The sequence below is a fragment of the Pristis pectinata genome, chromosome 18, assembly GCF_009764475.1.
Source record: "Pristis pectinata isolate sPriPec2 chromosome 18, sPriPec2.1.pri, whole genome shotgun sequence".
NCBI lineage: Eukaryota > Metazoa > Chordata > Chondrichthyes > Rhinopristiformes > Pristidae > Pristis > Pristis pectinata.
The window spans coordinates 1,563,699-1,581,892 of NC_067422.1; the positions used below are offsets into that span (position 1 = coordinate 1,563,699).

The 18,194-nt window shown below is 42.1% G+C and overlaps 1 protein-coding gene across 3 annotated transcripts in view; it reads right to left on the reverse strand.

The window, feature by feature from the left end:
* The window catches only part of spag9b (sperm associated antigen 9b), a 229,290-nt gene that overhangs the window by 113,250 nt on the left and 97,846 nt on the right, over positions 1-18,194 (reverse strand). For 2 of the 3 annotated variants that reach the window (XM_052032824.1, XM_052032825.1), the window contains exon 4: positions 5,891-5,985. In XM_052032824.1, coding sequence (XP_051888784.1) covers positions 5,891-5,985 — 95 coding nt within the window. Of the gene's footprint in view, positions 1-5,046; positions 5,420-5,890; positions 5,986-18,194 lie in introns of those variants that run through there. The other variant, XM_052032826.1, reaches the window with a different exon arrangement.

The following is an 18,194-nucleotide window of genomic DNA, read 5'->3' on the forward strand; positions in this document are numbered from 1 at the left end:
TCTATTGACCTTTAAGAATTTTATGTAGTTCAATGAAATCTCCCCTAAGTCTTCTGATCTCGAGAGAATATAGGCCAAGTTTACTCGGTCTCTCCCCAGACAGCAAACCCACCATCCTTGGAAATAAACAAGTGAACCTTTGCTGTACTCCACCTAGAAGCTGTACACAATCCTCCAAATCAACCTTATCAAGGCACAATATAATTGTAGTAAGACATCTTTACGCCTGTACTCCAACCCTCTCATAATGCGGGCCAATAAACCAATTGCCTTCCTCATCGCTTGTTGTACTGGTTGGCTTTCAGTATCTCTCACCTTTTAACAATACTCTATTTTTCTGTTCTATGTGCCAAAATGAATAACTTCTTCACATTATTCCATACTAGATTCCATTTGCCATGTTCTCGCCCTTTCATTTTGTGGATGGAGAACACGGTGAGAGGGTAGGTGAAATTCTAGTGCAAGTCAAAGTGGAGGTATTCAATGCCTTAGTGGGCTTCAAGGTGGATAAATCCGCAGAGCTGGATGAGATTTATCTCAGGCTGCTATAGGGGGCATATGAAGAGATTGCTGGGGCTCTGGCTAAGATTTTTAAATCTTCGCTGGCCACATGAGGTACCAAATGACTTGAGGACAGCAAATGCAGTCTCCTTTTTCAAGATGGGCAGCAGGGAAAAACCTGGCAATTTCAGACCTATGAGCCTAATATAAGTAATAGGGATGTTATTGGAAAAAGTTCAGAGGGACAGGATTAATGATCATTTAGAAAGGCAGGGACTAATCAGAGATGGCCAACATGGCTTTGTCAAGGGTAGATTTTGTCTAACCAATCTGAATTCTTAGCACTGACTGAATTCTCAACAATTCTTAGGCAACAGAGTGTATTGACGAGGGCAGTGCAGTAGATGTGGACTTCAGTAAGGCTTTTGACTAGAATCTCAAATGGGAGACTGGTCCAAAAGTTAGGGCTTATGGGATCGAGGGCAAGCTGGCAAATTGGATCCAAAACTGGCTTGGTAATAGGAGACAAAGAGTGATGTTAGAGGGCTGCTTTTGTGACTGGTGGTGTTCTACAGGGATTGGTACTGTGACCTTTGCTGTTTGTAATATACGTGAATCATTTGGATGTAGCTGTAGGTGGCATGATCAGTAAGTTTGCAGATTACACTAAGTGGAGCTTTGACAGTGTGGAGGACAGTCTTAGGCTATATGGTGATAACGATGGGTTAGTGAAATGGTCTGAGAAACAGCAAACGAGTTCAAATGAGATAATGCATTTTGGGAGTACTAATGAGGCTAGTACACATACCATGAATGGCAAAGCCCTAGGGACTATTGAGAAAACAGAGGGACCTTGGTGCATAAGCCCAAAGGTTCTTGAAGGTGGCTGTGCAAGTAGCTAACGAGGTTAAGGCGGCATATGGGATGCTGGATTTCATTAGTGGGGGCAATGAATACAAGGGCAGGGAGGTTATGCTCCAGCTTTATAAAACATTGGGGTAATGGATGCAGTTCTGGTTCACCACACTAGGGGAAGAATGTGACAGCACTAGAGACAGTGCAGAGGAGAGTCACCAGGATTTTTCCTGGGATGGAACGTTTTAGCTATGAGAAGAAATTGGAGAGGCTAGGTCTATTTTCCCTGAAACAGAGCAGGACATGACTGAGGTACATAAAATTATGAGGGGTATGGACAGGGTAGACTGCAGAAATCCTTTCCCCTTGTCAGAGGACTATTTTATGGCAAGGGCAAGATATTTTAGAGGGGATTTGAGAGGGACCTTTTTCACCCAGAGAGTGGCAAGCATCAGAAATGCAATGACCGAGAGAGTGGTGGAAGCAGAGTCACTAACAGTGTTTGATGAGCACTTGAATCACTTCAGCATTGAGGGCTATAGGCAAAATGCCAGAAGATGGGATTAACATGGATGGACGGGTGCCCACTGTGGGCTGAATGCTCCATTTCCACACTGTATAACTCTCTCATGACAACTACTGGTTCCCTGTTATCCATGCTATTAGTCACATTCTCAAAGAGCTCCCGTAGGTTCGTGAACACATTAGCCCTTTCATCAATCCATGCCACCTCTGCCCAATCCTAATATTTTTTTCAATAATATTCTGTTACAACATCATTATAGATTCCCAATGTCGGCCTAACAGGATGGTAGTTGCCCATTTCTTTCTTCCTCCAATTATTTAAGTAGAAACAGCTGAAAACACTGAATTAAAATTTAAAATGAATAAAAAAGTACAATCATAAATTCATTTTAAGCTGCATTCAATGTAAATTAACTACGAAGTAAAAAGACAGTTAAAGTCAGCCATCATATTCAAATGAATGGGGCCCCATCAGAGGCATCAGCTGCAGCTGTTGTAAAACTGAGGGACCAGATCCGAAGGCCATCTGCCCTCTCAGCTCAGTCTGCTGGATTAAGTGTCAAATCCAATAGTGGCTAGCTATCAGTGTTATTCAGCCAAATTATCCACTTTTTCTACATTTGGCTATCTATTCCAGCTTCAACAATGCCACAATTGGAAAGCTGTGAACAAAAGGCCAGACAAATATCAAGTTTCAAGTTTCCTGAGGGACACAGCTGGAGAGATTTGGCCATAAGTAACTTCCAGGCAACTTATGAGCATCAAAGGTTTAAATGACTATTCAAATTCATAATTGAGTAAGGCTTCTACATAATTCATTCTCAGAATTATAACATTAATTTAATATTCAAACTATGGCTAACATGAGATGAGTACAAAGACACTGCAGCCTTAAATTTCAACTTTCTCTGTTGAAATCAGTATATAGCTTATGAACAGTTCTAGTTTGGAACTATTCTCATACAATCATTTTTACGCATGAATGATCCAAATCCTTTCAAAATTAACTCTTTACTTGTGTGTTGAGGGTCTGATGTTTAATAGCTGTATTATTTCTTAACTAGCTGACAACCAAACTAGTCACGAAACACCAATGTTACTAGGCCTCACATTTTTATCATCCAATTGTACATTTACTTAAAAATACCCTTCAAGTTCAGAAATACAATTTTTTTCCCCCAATGGCAGCATGGAACAGTTGTCAGACTGTGGAGGAGCTATCCATAAGCCACTGAGGTTCATGACTGAAGACTGGTGGATCCACCACAGTGAATGTCAAGGGGGAATCAAGAGTGTGGGCCAATGGCAATTGAACCGAACCCTTCTTTATGGGAATTGCTCATCAGACCCATGACCTGAAACCATTCTTGGGATCCAGTCCCATACAATTTGAGCAGTCTCCTGGAAATGCAATCTATCCAGTTTCACATTGCACAGAGGGGTTCTTGTACAGGGTGCTCCTGTACACGCTCCCATTCCTCACCCTTATCTGTGATCCAGACACACCAAGCCAGTCCAATCAGCCATCTGGCAGCAAGAGGTGCTCAATGTAGGTCTCTCTATGTACAATCCTTCCCCCTTTAAATCAATGACCTAACCAGAGGTGGAGTCCAATGTAACAGGTTTTTAAGCTGGTACATGGACTTCCAGGCTACCTGCCATTCCTATGGCCTGAACAAGGTAACTCGAGACGTTGCAACCCATTTGAGTTACCTGAAGGAACACACACAAAATGATGGAGGAACTCAGCAGGTCAGGCAACATCTATGGAGGGAAATAAACAGTCGACATTTGGTCGACCCGAAACTTCAACTGTTTATTTCCCTCCATAGATGCTGCCTGACCTGCTGAGTTCCTGCAGTATTTTGTGTGTGTTGCTCCAGATTCCAGCATCTGCAGAATCTCTTGTGTCTGAGTACATGAAGAGGCTGCTCCTGAAATTCTGGTTGCATTTCAGCCCCACACTACTGATGGTCTGGGGAAGGCAAGTTAGTCGAGGAACATCCTTGAAAGTGTTCCCTGGGTCCGGCCGAAGTGACCATTCACACTGCAAGTCAGTGGGCTGTTGTGGGGGGTGGGGTCTGCCAGGCCAACTGCCTGCCCCTTTTCTGGGAACATGCAGTGTTCACTGGATTAGGGAAGGCCTTCAAACCAGTGAGTTCTGTAGGTGCTGGAGAGCATCTTGAACTGTGAGAGAAACATTTTTAATTTGAAGATTTTTGCCAGCAATGTTTTAATGAAGGTATTAAACAGGGGAAAACAGGGAAAAATGGGAATCCAGGGATAAAGACAAAAAAAAAGGGTTAGACATAGTAAAGTCCCTGTATAGTGTGCCATCACAAACTCCCAGGGAAGGGACAAAAAAAGAACTCATTTGCAAAATAGGTTCATGAATTCAGGAATAAATTAGTCAAGACAGCAGAATTTCCAGAAAGCCAGTCTGATCCCCAGATTGGCTGCTTTAAAGTTAACATCGCGCAATAAACTTTTTTTTAAAGTGACACCCTCATTTATTGAAACTACAATTTCTAACAAGAGAACACAGTTTCTAATAAGAGAACAAAATTACACAGTACACAATTAAGAAAAAAGCTGACAGAAGAAAATTAATTTACCAATGATTGCAACAGATCTAAAGCATGTAACAATTAAGTTCCTCACTAAATAGAAAGTAAATTGCTAGTTACAGTACATTGCATCTAATTTACAAACTAGTATATGTAATGACAGTAACAAAAAAGTGGTAAAAGTGTGCGTGTGTTACTACATACCAGACCTGGCTTATAACTAAGTCCTGTTCTTGTATTCACAGAATGCAAGTACAATGCAACCATTTTACGTATTCAGAAACAAGCAACTTTTTCATTCAGAAACAAAGGATAAAACAATCTTTCCAGTCCTAATACTTCAGAACAAACATGCTCTGCCTTCAAGAACATAACATTTTTTTTAAACAACAATTCAGTTCGCAAAAATAAAATCTCTCAAAGTCAAATGGGTATTCTTTAATTGCATTTACAACTGAAGCATTTTTATCTGCCTGTAGGAAGTAACTGGGAAGGATAAGAGAAAAGAGATATATCGATATACTGTTACTACATAAAATAAATATGGAAGAAACCATCAGTTTCTGCACAAGAAATAGGCCACAGGACAGGCCAGTACCTGATTTTCCTTGGAAGATTCTGTGTCAGCGCCGGAAGGCCCGTTGAAATGGAATAATGTACAAGCAGCAAAACAGACAGCGACACCAGGATAGCTGAATTAATGACCACCGCCCCGCCAACAAAGCCAAACACAAACAGAAGCATGCAACCAGGACTCATGGCTCTGTGCTGGCATGGTTGTGCTCAGAGACCAGAACACTGTGGGGAAGGTTACAACGGGTTGAGGGTGTATCCTTCTACTGAAAATTTCTGTCACTCAACCACGGCCACAAAAGTAGCTACACTAAACAATGGCATCAGCACACCCTGCAAGCTACATTCTGCAGCAGCTCACACAGAATTACATCATTCCGCTAATGCTTAAAACCCATTCAGCTGATCACCTCAGCATCAATGCTGCAGCACTAGCAACCAATGCTTCACTATCCATCCTCCCTCAGCGACTTCTCTTATTGGCTGCAAAAGAAAATGACTGCTTACATAATACATGCACATAAAAGAAGTCCTCATTATCCAAATGAATAACCAGGCTGAGCTCTTGCGTAGAATAACCAGAAGTAAAAACTTATGGTTTAAAAACCATCCTTCTACTGACAATTTTTGATTAACAGCTGTTCTGTGAACAGTATTACAGCTATTAAATCAATGCTCTCAGCATAATTATTTTAATTCCAGCCTATTAACTAGCTACAGCTCTATTGTACAATGCACTTGTCTGACATCAGCCAAACTATTGTTCATTGGTCTGACATTAGGCAAATGGGTCACTGGTCACATGTTTCAGAAAAGCATCGATATTTCTATTCAGCCAGACAGGAGACAACAAATCCTAAAATGCTTACCTAACTTTGCTGTGCACTCCTGGTTCTTGCAAATCTATTCCGAGCAACTGGTGAAGTTTGGTTCGTTCTAAGTGCTCCATGTAATTGTGGATCATCTGTGATGAAGATGAAAGGGGAAAAATGTCAGGCTTATCAGTATTTTATTTCAAGGCAGCTATTTTATTAAGAAATTAAAGCCATATAGTTCCACAAAAAGTACATGCTAAATTCTTTTACTGAGAATTTAGTAAATTTAGTAAAATCCTTTTACTAAGTACTGCTTTGAATTGGACATTAAATTATCACTGTTGCTTCAAAAAAAACGTTTTTCTGGAGGTGTTTGTGGAAATCAAACTTCCACTGCAGTTTCAGTGGGGAAAATGAAGATACAGAGACATAGAGCTGTACAGCACAAAAATAGGCCCTTTGGCCCAACTCGTCCATGCCGACTGTGATGCCAATCTACACTGATCCAATTTGCCTACATTAGACCCATATCCTCTACTCTTTTCCTAATCAAATACCTGTCCAAATGCCTTTTAAACGCTAACCCTAGTGACATGGTGTCAGGACAACCTTTCCCTCAATGTCAGCAAAACAAGAGAGCTGATCACTGACTTCAAGAAGCAGTATGGAGTGTGTATCAATGGTGCTGAGGTGGAGATGGTTGAGAACTTCAAGTTCCTTGGGGTAAACATCGCCAATAGTTTGCCCTGATCCAATCACATAGAAGCTATGGCCAAGAAAGCACACCAGTGCCTCTACTTCCTCAGAAGGCTAAGGAAATTCGGCATGTCTCCGTTGACCCTCATCTAATTTTTATAGATTCACAACAGAAAACATCCTATCCAGATGCATCACAGCTTGGTATGGCAACTGTTCTGTCCAAAACTGCAACACAGCTCAGTCCATCATGAAAACCAGCTGCCCCTCCATGGACCCTGTCTACACTTCACGCTGCTTTGGAAAAGCAGTCAGCATAATCAAAGACCCCTTTCAGCCTGGACTTTCCCCCATTCCATCAGGCAGAAGTTACAAAAGCTTGAAAACACACACCACCATACTCAAGGACAGCTTCTACCCCGCTGTTATAAGACTGTTGTACATTAAAGATGAACTCTTGACCTCATAATCTACCTCATCATGGCCCTTGCACCTTATTGTCTACCTGCACTGCACTTTCCCTGTAACTGTAACACTATATTCTGCATTCTGTTATTGCTTTTCCTTTGTACTATCTCAATGTACCTATGTTTCGAAATGATTTGTATAGATGGCATGCAAAACAAAGTTTTTCACTGTACTTCGGTACATGTGACAATAATAAACCAATTCCAATTCCAAGTCCAATCATTTCTGCCTCCTCTGGAAGTTTGTTCCATAAAACCATCATCCTGTGTGAAAAACTTGTCCCTCAGATCTCCCTTAAATTTCTCCCCTCTCACTTCTAGTTTTTAGACTCCTCTACCTTGGGAAAAAGGCTCTCACCATCTATCCAGTCTATGTCTCTCATTATCTTATAAACCTCTATATGATCATCCCTCAGCTTCCTACACAGCAGTGAGAACAAATTCTGCCTATGCAATCTCCCCTCGTAACTAGAGACCTCCATTCCAGGCAACATCCTGATGAATCTCTTCTGCATTCTTTCTAGTGCTCCAACATTTTTTCTGTGGTGTGGTGACCAGAACTGCACACAACTTTACAAATATATCACAGATTTTCTTTTACAAAAAATAAAATTGGTCAGCTAGTTAAAATGAGTTTAGTTTGAACAGGACAGTGCGCTGACATCATGCTTATGGGAGTAAGATGCAGCAAAGTATGAACACACATTGCCTATTTTATGATCAACTGGTACTGTCAACTCCCTTCTGCTCTCACAAGCGATACATTTTGGAGTCTCTGAAAGCCCCAATACCACAAGACTTAATCCATTAAATAATACTTCCAGCATGAACAGCAAATCATTTTAAATTAGAAATATTACAAAGTAGATGAGGACAGTAAACATCCCTCTTCAATGAACACTTCAGGAATTCAACTGCCATTTGTTACAAAAGTGTCCTTTTGAAATGAAGGGCATTTCAACTGCCAAAAATCTTATGTGAAATCCAGGGGAAAAAAAACTTTCTTGATCTTCATTAAACACAGAGTGGCCAGTAGTGTAGTGGTTAGTGGAATGCTATTACAGCGCCAGCGACCCGGGTTCAATTCTGGCCGCTGTCTGTAAGGAGTTTGTACGTTCTTCCTGTGTGTCTGTGTGGGTTTCCTCCGGGTGCTCCAGTTTCCTCCCACATTCCAAAGACCTATGGGTTAGGAAGTTGTGGACATGCTATGTTGGTGCCGGAAGTGTGGTGACACTTGCGAGCTGCCTCCAGAACACTCTACACAAAAGATGCATTTCACTGTGTTTCAATGTACATGTGACTAACAAAGATATCTTAAATTATTTACAACAGCGTCATAGTGCAATGCAACATGGTTACAGTCCCTTCGGCCCAACCTGTCCATGCCGACCACATTGCCCACCCAGCAATCTTCCTATCCTGCTTGCAAAACATTTGCAGACCAGTTATGCTTCCCATTTGCCCACTATTGGGTGACTGTGTTGAAAACAGCAATCTACTTATTGCCCTCCATTTCAAAAGGACACTTTTGTAACAAATGCCATTTGACAAGGAAATCAACTTAAGACATCACGTACTGCCTCAGCCTAGTTGTTGGAATGAAAAGCAAACTGTTGATAGCATTTTGTTTTTTGGCCAATCTAATCATATCTGATTGAGTTTATTTGAGGAGGTATCTTAGAAAACTGATGAAAGTAGGGCAGTAGGCATTGTGTATGTGCACCTTAGCAAGGCTGTCGACAAGATCCTGAGTGGTAGGCTTATCCAGAAGATTAAGGTACGAGGGATCTGAGCATATTGGGAAACTGGATCCAAAATTGTCTTGGTGATAGGAGGCAGAGGATGGGTGTTTATCTGACTGGAAGCCTGTAACAAGGGGTGTTGAAATGTTTATATATATAAATGATTTTTTTTAAGATATCTTTATTAGTCACATGTACATCGACACACACAGTGAAATGCACCTTTTGCACAGAGTGTTCTGGGGGCATCCTGCAAGTGTCGTCACACTTCTGGCGCCAACATAGCATGCCGACAACTTCCTAACCCGTACGTCTTTGGAATGTGGGTGGAAACCAGAAAGCCCAGAGGAAACCCATGCAGACACGGGGAGAACGTACAAACTCCTTACAGACAGTGGCCGGAATTGAACCTGGATCACTGGCAATAAATAGCATTACACTGCCGTGTCTGATTATTAAGTCTGCATACGACATGAAAATTAGTGGAGTCATAGATGGGGAAGAAGGTTGTCTATGAATAAAGTGGGATGGATATCAGTTGTAAGGTTGGGCAGGGTGGTGGCAGATGGAATTTAAATCAGACAAATGTGAAGTAATGCACTTTGGTGAGTCAAATTCTGGTAGGGCATTTAAAGTAAATGGCAAGGACCTTTGGAATGTTAATACACAGAGGAACCTTGGGGTTCAAGCCCACAGCTTGCCGAAAGTGGCGACACAGATGGATAGGGTAGTGAAGGTGCCATTTGGTACTTTTGCCTTCATTGGCTGAGGCACTGAGTATCAGAGTTGGGACATTATGTTGTAGCTGTACAAAACATTGGCTGGACTACATTTATACTTTGTATAGTTCTGGTCACTGCACTACAGGAAGGATGTGGTAGCAATAGAGAGATGCAGAAGAGATTCACCAGGATGTTGCCTGGAATGGAGGGCTGTGGTTATAAGGAGATTCTCACTGGAACGTAGGAGGCTGAAGGGTGACTTTATAGAGATTTATAAAATTATGAAGGGTATAAACAGGATAAATAGTCTTTTTCCCCAAGGTAGGGATGCCTAGAACTAGAGGGCACAGGTTTAAGGTGAGAGGGTAGAAATTTAAAGGAGATGTGAGAGGCAAGTTTTTCCCAAAGCAGAGGGCAGTAGTTATTTGGAACGGGCTCCCAGAGATAGTGGTGGAGGCAGAAACCGTTATAATGTTTGAAAGGTATTTTAACAGATACTTGGATAGGGGTACATGCTTAATGCAAGCATTGGGATTGCCGTAGATAAGCATCACTGTTGGCATGGAGGAAGTGGACTGAAAGGGCCTATTTCTGTGCTGTACCATTCAATGGTTCTATATTTTTATATATCAAACTGAACTCAGATTCCCTAGCTCGTTTTAATGGACTCCATTTCAAAGATCTGTTTCTCTAACCCACCCCTTCCTGTTCCCCCGCCCCCCACCCCCAGTGAACCACACATGCAGTTTCTCCACTCAAAGCATAAAGAGTGAATAAAAATATTCATTTTTTAATTGCATTCTGTGCTAATTATACCATGCCTCCACTTGCAATTGTCCATCCTATACAGCAGATGGACACTGATGAGAATAGGGGCCTTCAATAAGGATTTGATAAGGTAAAAGGTCACTGGCTCAAAACACAAACTCTGCCTCTCTCCCCGCAAATGCTATCTGACCTGCTATGTATCTCCAGCATTTTCTTTTATTTCTTATTTCTAGCATCTATAGTTGTTTGATTTTTGAGAGGGATATGGTGATAAGGGTAGAAGAAAAGGAAAACAAAATATAAAATAACATTAATAAACTTGCACAATGGTTATTTAAGTGGCAAGTGAACATCAATACAAAAATGAGCTGGTACATTTTGGTAAGAAGGAAAAAAACACAAGATACACCTTGGAAATTAAGTGCCTGGATGGGTAGAGGAGTAGAAGGAACTGGAGATAGTGACACAAATCACTCATAGCAGTGATCAATAATGAAAGGATTTTTTTTTAAACAAATACTCTGGTTTATTTCTAGAGATAGAGAATTGAAAACCAGAGATGTTATTTTGAACATGCTGAACTTTGGTTAAACCACGAGTACCGTGCACAGTTCAATTTTCCTTATTAAAAAAGAGAATAGAGACAATACAGAAGGTGAAAAATAGATTTATGAGGCTCACAGTAGAACACTGGACTAAGAGGCACTGTCTATCAAAAAATATTCAACAATTTAGAGCTCTTCCCAACACAGCCCATCCCCTACCCACTCCTCCCAAAAGGAGCCACATGATGGCAAGGCAATGGGATTGGTTTTGTACTGTATTTAAATAGCCTAAACAGCCTAATTCTATCATGGAAACTTCTATGCAAACGTTTACTTTACACAAAGCAAGCTGTAAATCTCAGCAAAACAGATTCACTTCCCGGATGCATCAATGCATGCATTGAACTAAGCAGATTGGCAAGATTCCTATGAACTATCACTGGTCTGCATGAGCTATTGAATACTTGCTTGGTTGGGGGAGACAATTCTACTACCTTCCTCAGTGCTTCTTTGACTCAGATCAATTGTGATGCTTCAGTGATCATATCACCTACTGACACTCAACTATGGGGAAATGCCCCTTGAAAAACATGCCAGAAAGCAGCTGGTGCCTCCAGAATTATACCCCGGCAAATGAATGCATCTCTCTTTCACATGAATTGCTGATGTTAGGAATGACAGAGGATTCAGTTTTTCCTTAAGCAAAGTTCATTATGGCACAGACATTGTGGGCTGAAGAGCCTGTTCCTGTGCTGTACTGTTCTATGTTCTAAGGGCTTAAGGGTTTTAATGACAAGTGGTCCAGAGGCAAATAAATAAATATAGTAGGTATTTATGTGACACTCTGTAGAATGATGTCAGTATCAAAGAAGTGGTAAAAGGAGCTGGTGAAGGAAAGAGACAAAGAAAAAGCCCTGTGCTTAGGAGATAGAGATGGAGTTGGTTCAAGCATTGCATCAACAGACTTGAAAGTAGCTTCACTACTGAAATCAATGTAGGCAGCTGCATCAGAACTCACACATAGGACCCATGCTTGCAGCCTCATGTACACACATACACTCCCCTTTTTTTTGCCCCTTCTCATGTCCTCTCTCCCATTCTCATCCAGGCTGCCAACAGACTGTCCTTAAAGGCCTTCTATTCCCTTTTATTGCAAGGACAGCTGATACCAAAGTTAATAGAAGTGGGAATGCCTTTTATATATAAAATATTCAGATGAAAATTTGAAAAAGGTAGTGCACAATTTGGGCCCCTGGAAAGCTGCAGTGTTTGTAATGCACGTGTGACACATTAATTCATTCACAACCATGTTGGCAGAGTGTGCGATTAGTTATTAGTGATTTCACAATTTCATTGGCCTTCACTTCACACTGTCAATCTACCACATTTTGGGGTCCTAATTTTGGAGTCTACCACATTTTGGAGCAGGGTCAACGAACACAAAGTGCTGGAGGAACTCAGCGGGTCAGGCATCATCCATGGAGGGAAATGAACAGTCGACGTTTCGGGTCAAGACTCTTCATCAGCATCATCATTGCTCCATATTTCCAGCATCTGCAGTCTCTCCTGTATATCTGCTTTGGAGCAGGATGCTGCCTGGATTAGAGGGCATGAGCCATAAGGAAAGATTGGACAAACTTGGGTCGTTTTCCCTAGAGCAGAGGCTGAGAGGGGATCTGATAGGTGTTTTTAAAACTATGAGAAGCAGAGATAGAGTAGACAGTCAGAATCTTTTCTCCAGGGTAGAAATGTCAAACACCAAAGGACATGCTTTTAAGGTTAGAGGAGAGGAAGTTTAAAGGTGATGTGAGAGGCAAGTCTTTTTTCTTAGAAACACAGAGAGTGATAGATGCCTGGAATGGGTTACTAGTGGAAGCAGGCAGTTTGGTGGAGTTTAGGAGGCTTTTAGATGGACATGAATATGACGGGAATAGAGGGACATTTAGCATAAATTAGCATCAAGATCAGCACGACATCGGAGCTCAAACTTTTGTGATGAAGCCAATAAATACAAGTCAATGTTTGTAGGTATTTGATGAAACATAATGCACTTTTGGATAATTTCATCCATTTCTTAAGCCAAAGACTTTATGAGAGTAAATACTTATGAGCTGTGACAGTGTTTGTTTGCTAACCCAATCTGGAAACCCAATCCTCTCCAACTGACTGGAGTGAAGGGATTTTGATCATGAAGTAGTGACTCATGGATTTCTCAGCTGGGGTTTGGAGGCCAAATTAGAAAATAGAACAGTACAGCACAGTACAGGTCCTTGAGCCCCTGGTGTTGTGCCAACCTATATAAACCTTTTCCCCATTCAATCTATCCCCCTCTCCTTCACCTCCTATTTTTCTTTCATCCACGTGCCTATCTAATAGTCTCTTAAATGACCTTATCATATCGGCCTCTACCACCACCCCCAGCAGTGCATTCCAGGCAATCACCATTCTCTTTGTAAAAAACCTACTTCTGACATCTCCACTGAACTTTCCTCCACACACCTTAAACAGGCGAACTCTAGTATTGGCCATTGCCACCAAAAAAGATGCTGGCTGTCCACTCTGTCTATGCCTCTCATAATCTTGTATACCTCTAACAATACTCCTCTCATCCTCCGTTGCTCCAAAGAGAAAAGCCCTAACTCGCTCAACCTCTCCTCACAATACATGTCCTCCAACCCAGCTCACATCCTGTAAATCTCCTTTGCACCCTCTCCAAAGTTTCCACGTCCTTCCTATAATGTGGTGACCAGAACTAAACACAATATTCCAAGTGTGGTCTAACCAGAGTCTTATGGAGCTGCAACATTACCTCTCGGCTCTTGAACTCAATCCCCCGGCTAATGAAAGCAGCACACCATGTGCTTTCCTAAGCGCCCAATCCACTTGTGCGGCAACTTTGAGCGATCCATGTACTTGGACCCCAAGATCCCTCTGTTCCTCCACACTGCTAAGAATCCTGCCATTACCCATGTACTCTGCCTTCAAGTTCGTTCTTCCAAAGTGTATCACTTCACACTTCTACGGATTGAACTCCATCTGCCACTTCTCCACCCAGTTCTGTATCCTATCTAAATCCCATGTAAACCTACGACAACCTTCTTCACCATCTACCACACCACCGACCTTCTTGTCATCTGCAAACTTACCAACCCAGCCTTCCACTTCCTTGTCTAAATTATTTATAAAAATCACGAAGACCAGGGGTCCCAGAACACCATTGGTCACCGACCTCCAGGTCGAATGCTCCCCTTCTGCAACCACCCTCTGCCTTTTGAATCCACACAGCCAGTTTTCCCTGGATCCCATACCTCACAACTTTCTGAATGAGCCTCCCATGGGGAACTTGGTCAAACGCCTTGCTAAAATCCATATATACCACATCCACCACACTACCTCCTTCAATTTGTCTTGTCACTTCCTCAAAAACAAAATCTATTAGGCTTGTGAGACATGACCTGCCCTTCACAAAGCCATGCTGACTATCCCTAATAAGACTATGCTTCTCCAAATGCTCATAAATCCTGCCCCTAAGAATCCTCTCCAATAGTTTGCCCACCACTGATGTAAGACTCACTGGTCTATACTTCCCAGGATTATCCCCTTTACCTTTCTTAAAATAATGGAACAATCCTCCGGTACCACTCCTGTGGCCAGGGAGGACTCAAAAGATAATTGTTAACTCTCCAGCAATCTCTTCCCTTGCTTCTCATAGTAACCTGGGGTATATCCTGTCCGACCCCGGGGACTTATCTATCCTAATACTCCAACACTGCTTCTTTCTTAACCTTGACATGCTCCAACAAATTTGCCTGTTCGATGCTAAACTCACATTCGTCTAAGTCCCTCTCCCTGGTGAACACTGAAGGAAAATATTCATTTAGGACTGCCCCTACCTCCTTCACGTCCGGACACATTTGTCCCCCCTTATCCCTGAGCAGTCCTACCCTCACCCTAGTCATCCTCTTGTTCCTCACATATGTGCAGAATGCCTTAGGGTTTTCCTTAACCCTACTTGCCAAGGCCTTCTCATGTCCTCTTCTAGCTCTCCCAAGTCCCTTCTTAAGCTCCTTCCTGGCTACCTTATAACTCTCAAGAGCCCTACCTGATTTTTGCTTCCTAAACCTTAAATATTCTTCCTTCTTCTTCTTGACTAAACCTTTCACCTGTCTTGTTAACCATGGTTCCTTCACCCTACCATCCTTTCCTTGTCTCAGTGGGACAAACCTATCTAGAACCCCCTGCAAGTGGTCCCTAAACAACCTCCACATTTCTGCAGTGCATTTACCAGAGAACATCTGTTCCCAGTTTATGCTCCCAAGTTATTGCCTAGTACCATTGTAATTTGCCCTCCCCCAATTAAATACTCATCTACTCCTATCTTTGTCCATGGCTATGCTAAAGAGTTGTGGTCACTATCCCAGAAATGCTCATCCACCGAGAGGTCTTTGATCTGACCAGGTTCATTGCCTAACCCCAGGTCCAGCATGGCCTTTCCTCTAGTTAGCCTGTCCACATACTGTGTCAGGAATCCTTCCTGTACTCACCTAACAAATTCTGCCTCATCTAAATCTTTTGCACTAAGGAGGTGCCAATCAATACTCGGGAAGTTGAAGTCACCCATGACAATAATCCTGTTATTTTTGCACCTTTCCAAAATTTGCTTACTTATCTACTCCTCGGTGTCCCGATAGCTATTTGGGGGCCTATAGAATACTCCTGATAGAGTGATCGCTCCCTTCCTGTTTCTGACTTCCACCCACACTGACTCAATAGACGATCCTTCTATGATGTTCTCCCTTCCTATAGCTGTGGTATTATCCCTATTAGCAATGCCACCCCACCACCCCTTCCTCTATCCCTTTTGAAACATCTAAACCCCAGAACCTCAAGCAGCCATTCCTGCCCTTGCAACAGTCAATTCTCTGTAATGGCCACAACTTCATAATTCCATGTACTGATCCACTTTCTAGGTTCATTACCCTTATTCTTAACACTTCTCACATTAAGGTAAATACATTTCAACCCATCTGTTTGCATTTATGCCCCGTTCCCTGCCTACCCTTCCTCACCTTCTCTATACACATCACACTACTTCTCGTAGACCATTTGCTGAGGTTCGCTCTCCAACTCCAAATAGTATTGAGATTGCAAGCAATTAGTTTTAACAGTGCACAGAATGGACTAAGTGCTGATAAAAGGGATGATTGTAAATAGTTAATCAATGGTTTGCATAGATATGCTACGATGAAGGGTGTTTCTCTGCTGTACAACCGATCAAAGAACAGGGATGAGGGGAAAAATATGCTTTTAACAGATGTCATACACATTAATCTGCACTTTATTGACCAACTGTTATTAAGCCCAAGTAAAAGGAGATTCTTCAACAGAACAAGGACAATGTAACAAATATTCTTAAGACTTCAATGCTGGAGATGCTAGCTTGAGAGAGAACACAGTCATTGGATTGCTTATCCTTACAGTGGAATAGGAGGATTCTGCGAAGACAACCGTAGATGGTATCTTTCAGGTACCTTTAGGTCCCAGCTGTAGGTGGTCCAGGTTTCAGAAGCATGTCAGAAGGCAACGATCACTGCTGTCTCGTAGACCATGAGTAATTTGCCAGGTTTGTCTTTATCTCTAAACACCCTTTTCCTCAGTCAGCCAGAGGCTGTGCTGGTATACTGAGGCTGATGGCAAATTTCATTATTAGTATCTACCTTCACTGCAAGTGGTCCACATTTTTCCAGGTCATCTCATGAAACTTTATTTTCAGAATGTGGTACTGTGTAGCAGAGCAGGTTGATAAAGGAGCTTTGTTCTGCAAATGTGGGGGTGGGGTGGGGGAGAAGATAATTCTGGTACAGAGAAGGATCATTTCTGTGACCTTTTACGTAAATTCCTCATCAGTATGCATCCATTGAAGTGTTCTTGAGCCTGTGTCCATGTTGTCAGGGATACTTCACAGAGTTTAACAAGAGATTACCATATCTATTATGATTATAGAGCCAGTTCATCCAAAAGCACTAAACTCAGAATAAACTGGAGAATACTGCATTTAAAAAAATGTGGTCAAAGTGAAGGCTTTTACAGCATTAAATGTTTAGGAAAAGATTTTTCAAAAAGTTTACCATAACAGGTGAGGGATGGTTGTGGATGGGATACGGGGGGGCGGGGTGTGGAGGAGGAGGAAATTGGTAATGGAGGGCAGAGTGTAGTTCACTGCAAAGTTCTTTTGTTCAGCTTTGCAGCCTTGCATCTCAGTTTAAAAGCTGGAACATCCCACCTTCAGTCATGTACTGTACATCAATAAGACAGAAGGACAAAAGCCTACTGTGGGAAACTACAAATCAGAATTGGAAGGAAAACAGTCCCTTATGCTAACCAGTTGATTACAAACCCCTTGCATCAACTTCTCAAAAAAACAACAGGTTGAAAATGAAGTGCCAGCTGGTAGGCACTGAAAAACTGAGGCTTATGGGCTTATATAGCAAACCAGAAAGAACTTCTTTCAGCATCACTCAAGGATGGAGACACAACAGACTGCAGATGCTGGAATCTGGAGCAAAAGACAAACTGCTGGAGGAACTCAACAGATCAAGCAGCATCTGTGGAGGTGATGGGATAGTCGATGCTTTCGGTCAAGACCCTGCATCAGGACTTGACGCAGGGTCTGAACCTGAAACATCAGCCGTCCCTTTACCTCCAACATATTGCCTCCACAACAAAATAAGCAGCTGTAAAGATGGCCTGGACATACCTCCCTTGCCACACAATTTAATACCAACTGACCCAATTTCCCGATCAACTGTTGTGACGGCGAGGCTTAACGTCCTTCCCCACCCCTCCCTTCCCCCCCAGAGAAGGGGACCTTTGCTCTTTTTGTCAAGCGATTGATGGAGGATGACATTCATTTGACTGAGGAATGCAAATTTAAAAAAGAGGCGGTTCCATTCATCAGGTTTTACCTCTGAATCTCTTGATAATATCATGAGCTATTCAGGACTACTTCGTGGAACTCAGCCTATTTCTGAACTTCTTTTCCATTTTACGCTCACACACACACACACACACACACACACACACGCGCACACACACACAGCAACAGATCCATTAATGGCTTGCAGTTGACAAACATAGATGGGATAAACAAAAAGGATTAAAGTTCAAGTAAGTTTTAGCAAATAACAGGTGAATAAAAATAATTTCCAATAACCATGGATTCATGAGGCTCTGGCTCTTGACAATCACACACAAGGAATATGGTGACCCTCCATGCACAAGGTACTTCAACACAAACATTTCAATATGCTTGTGACATTCATCAAATCTTCCAGCATTTTGTTCAAGCTTCTGTCAGAGTCTGAGGAACTTTACCACTGCGAGTTCCAGCATCCACCCAATACCCTGATGTTTTGTCA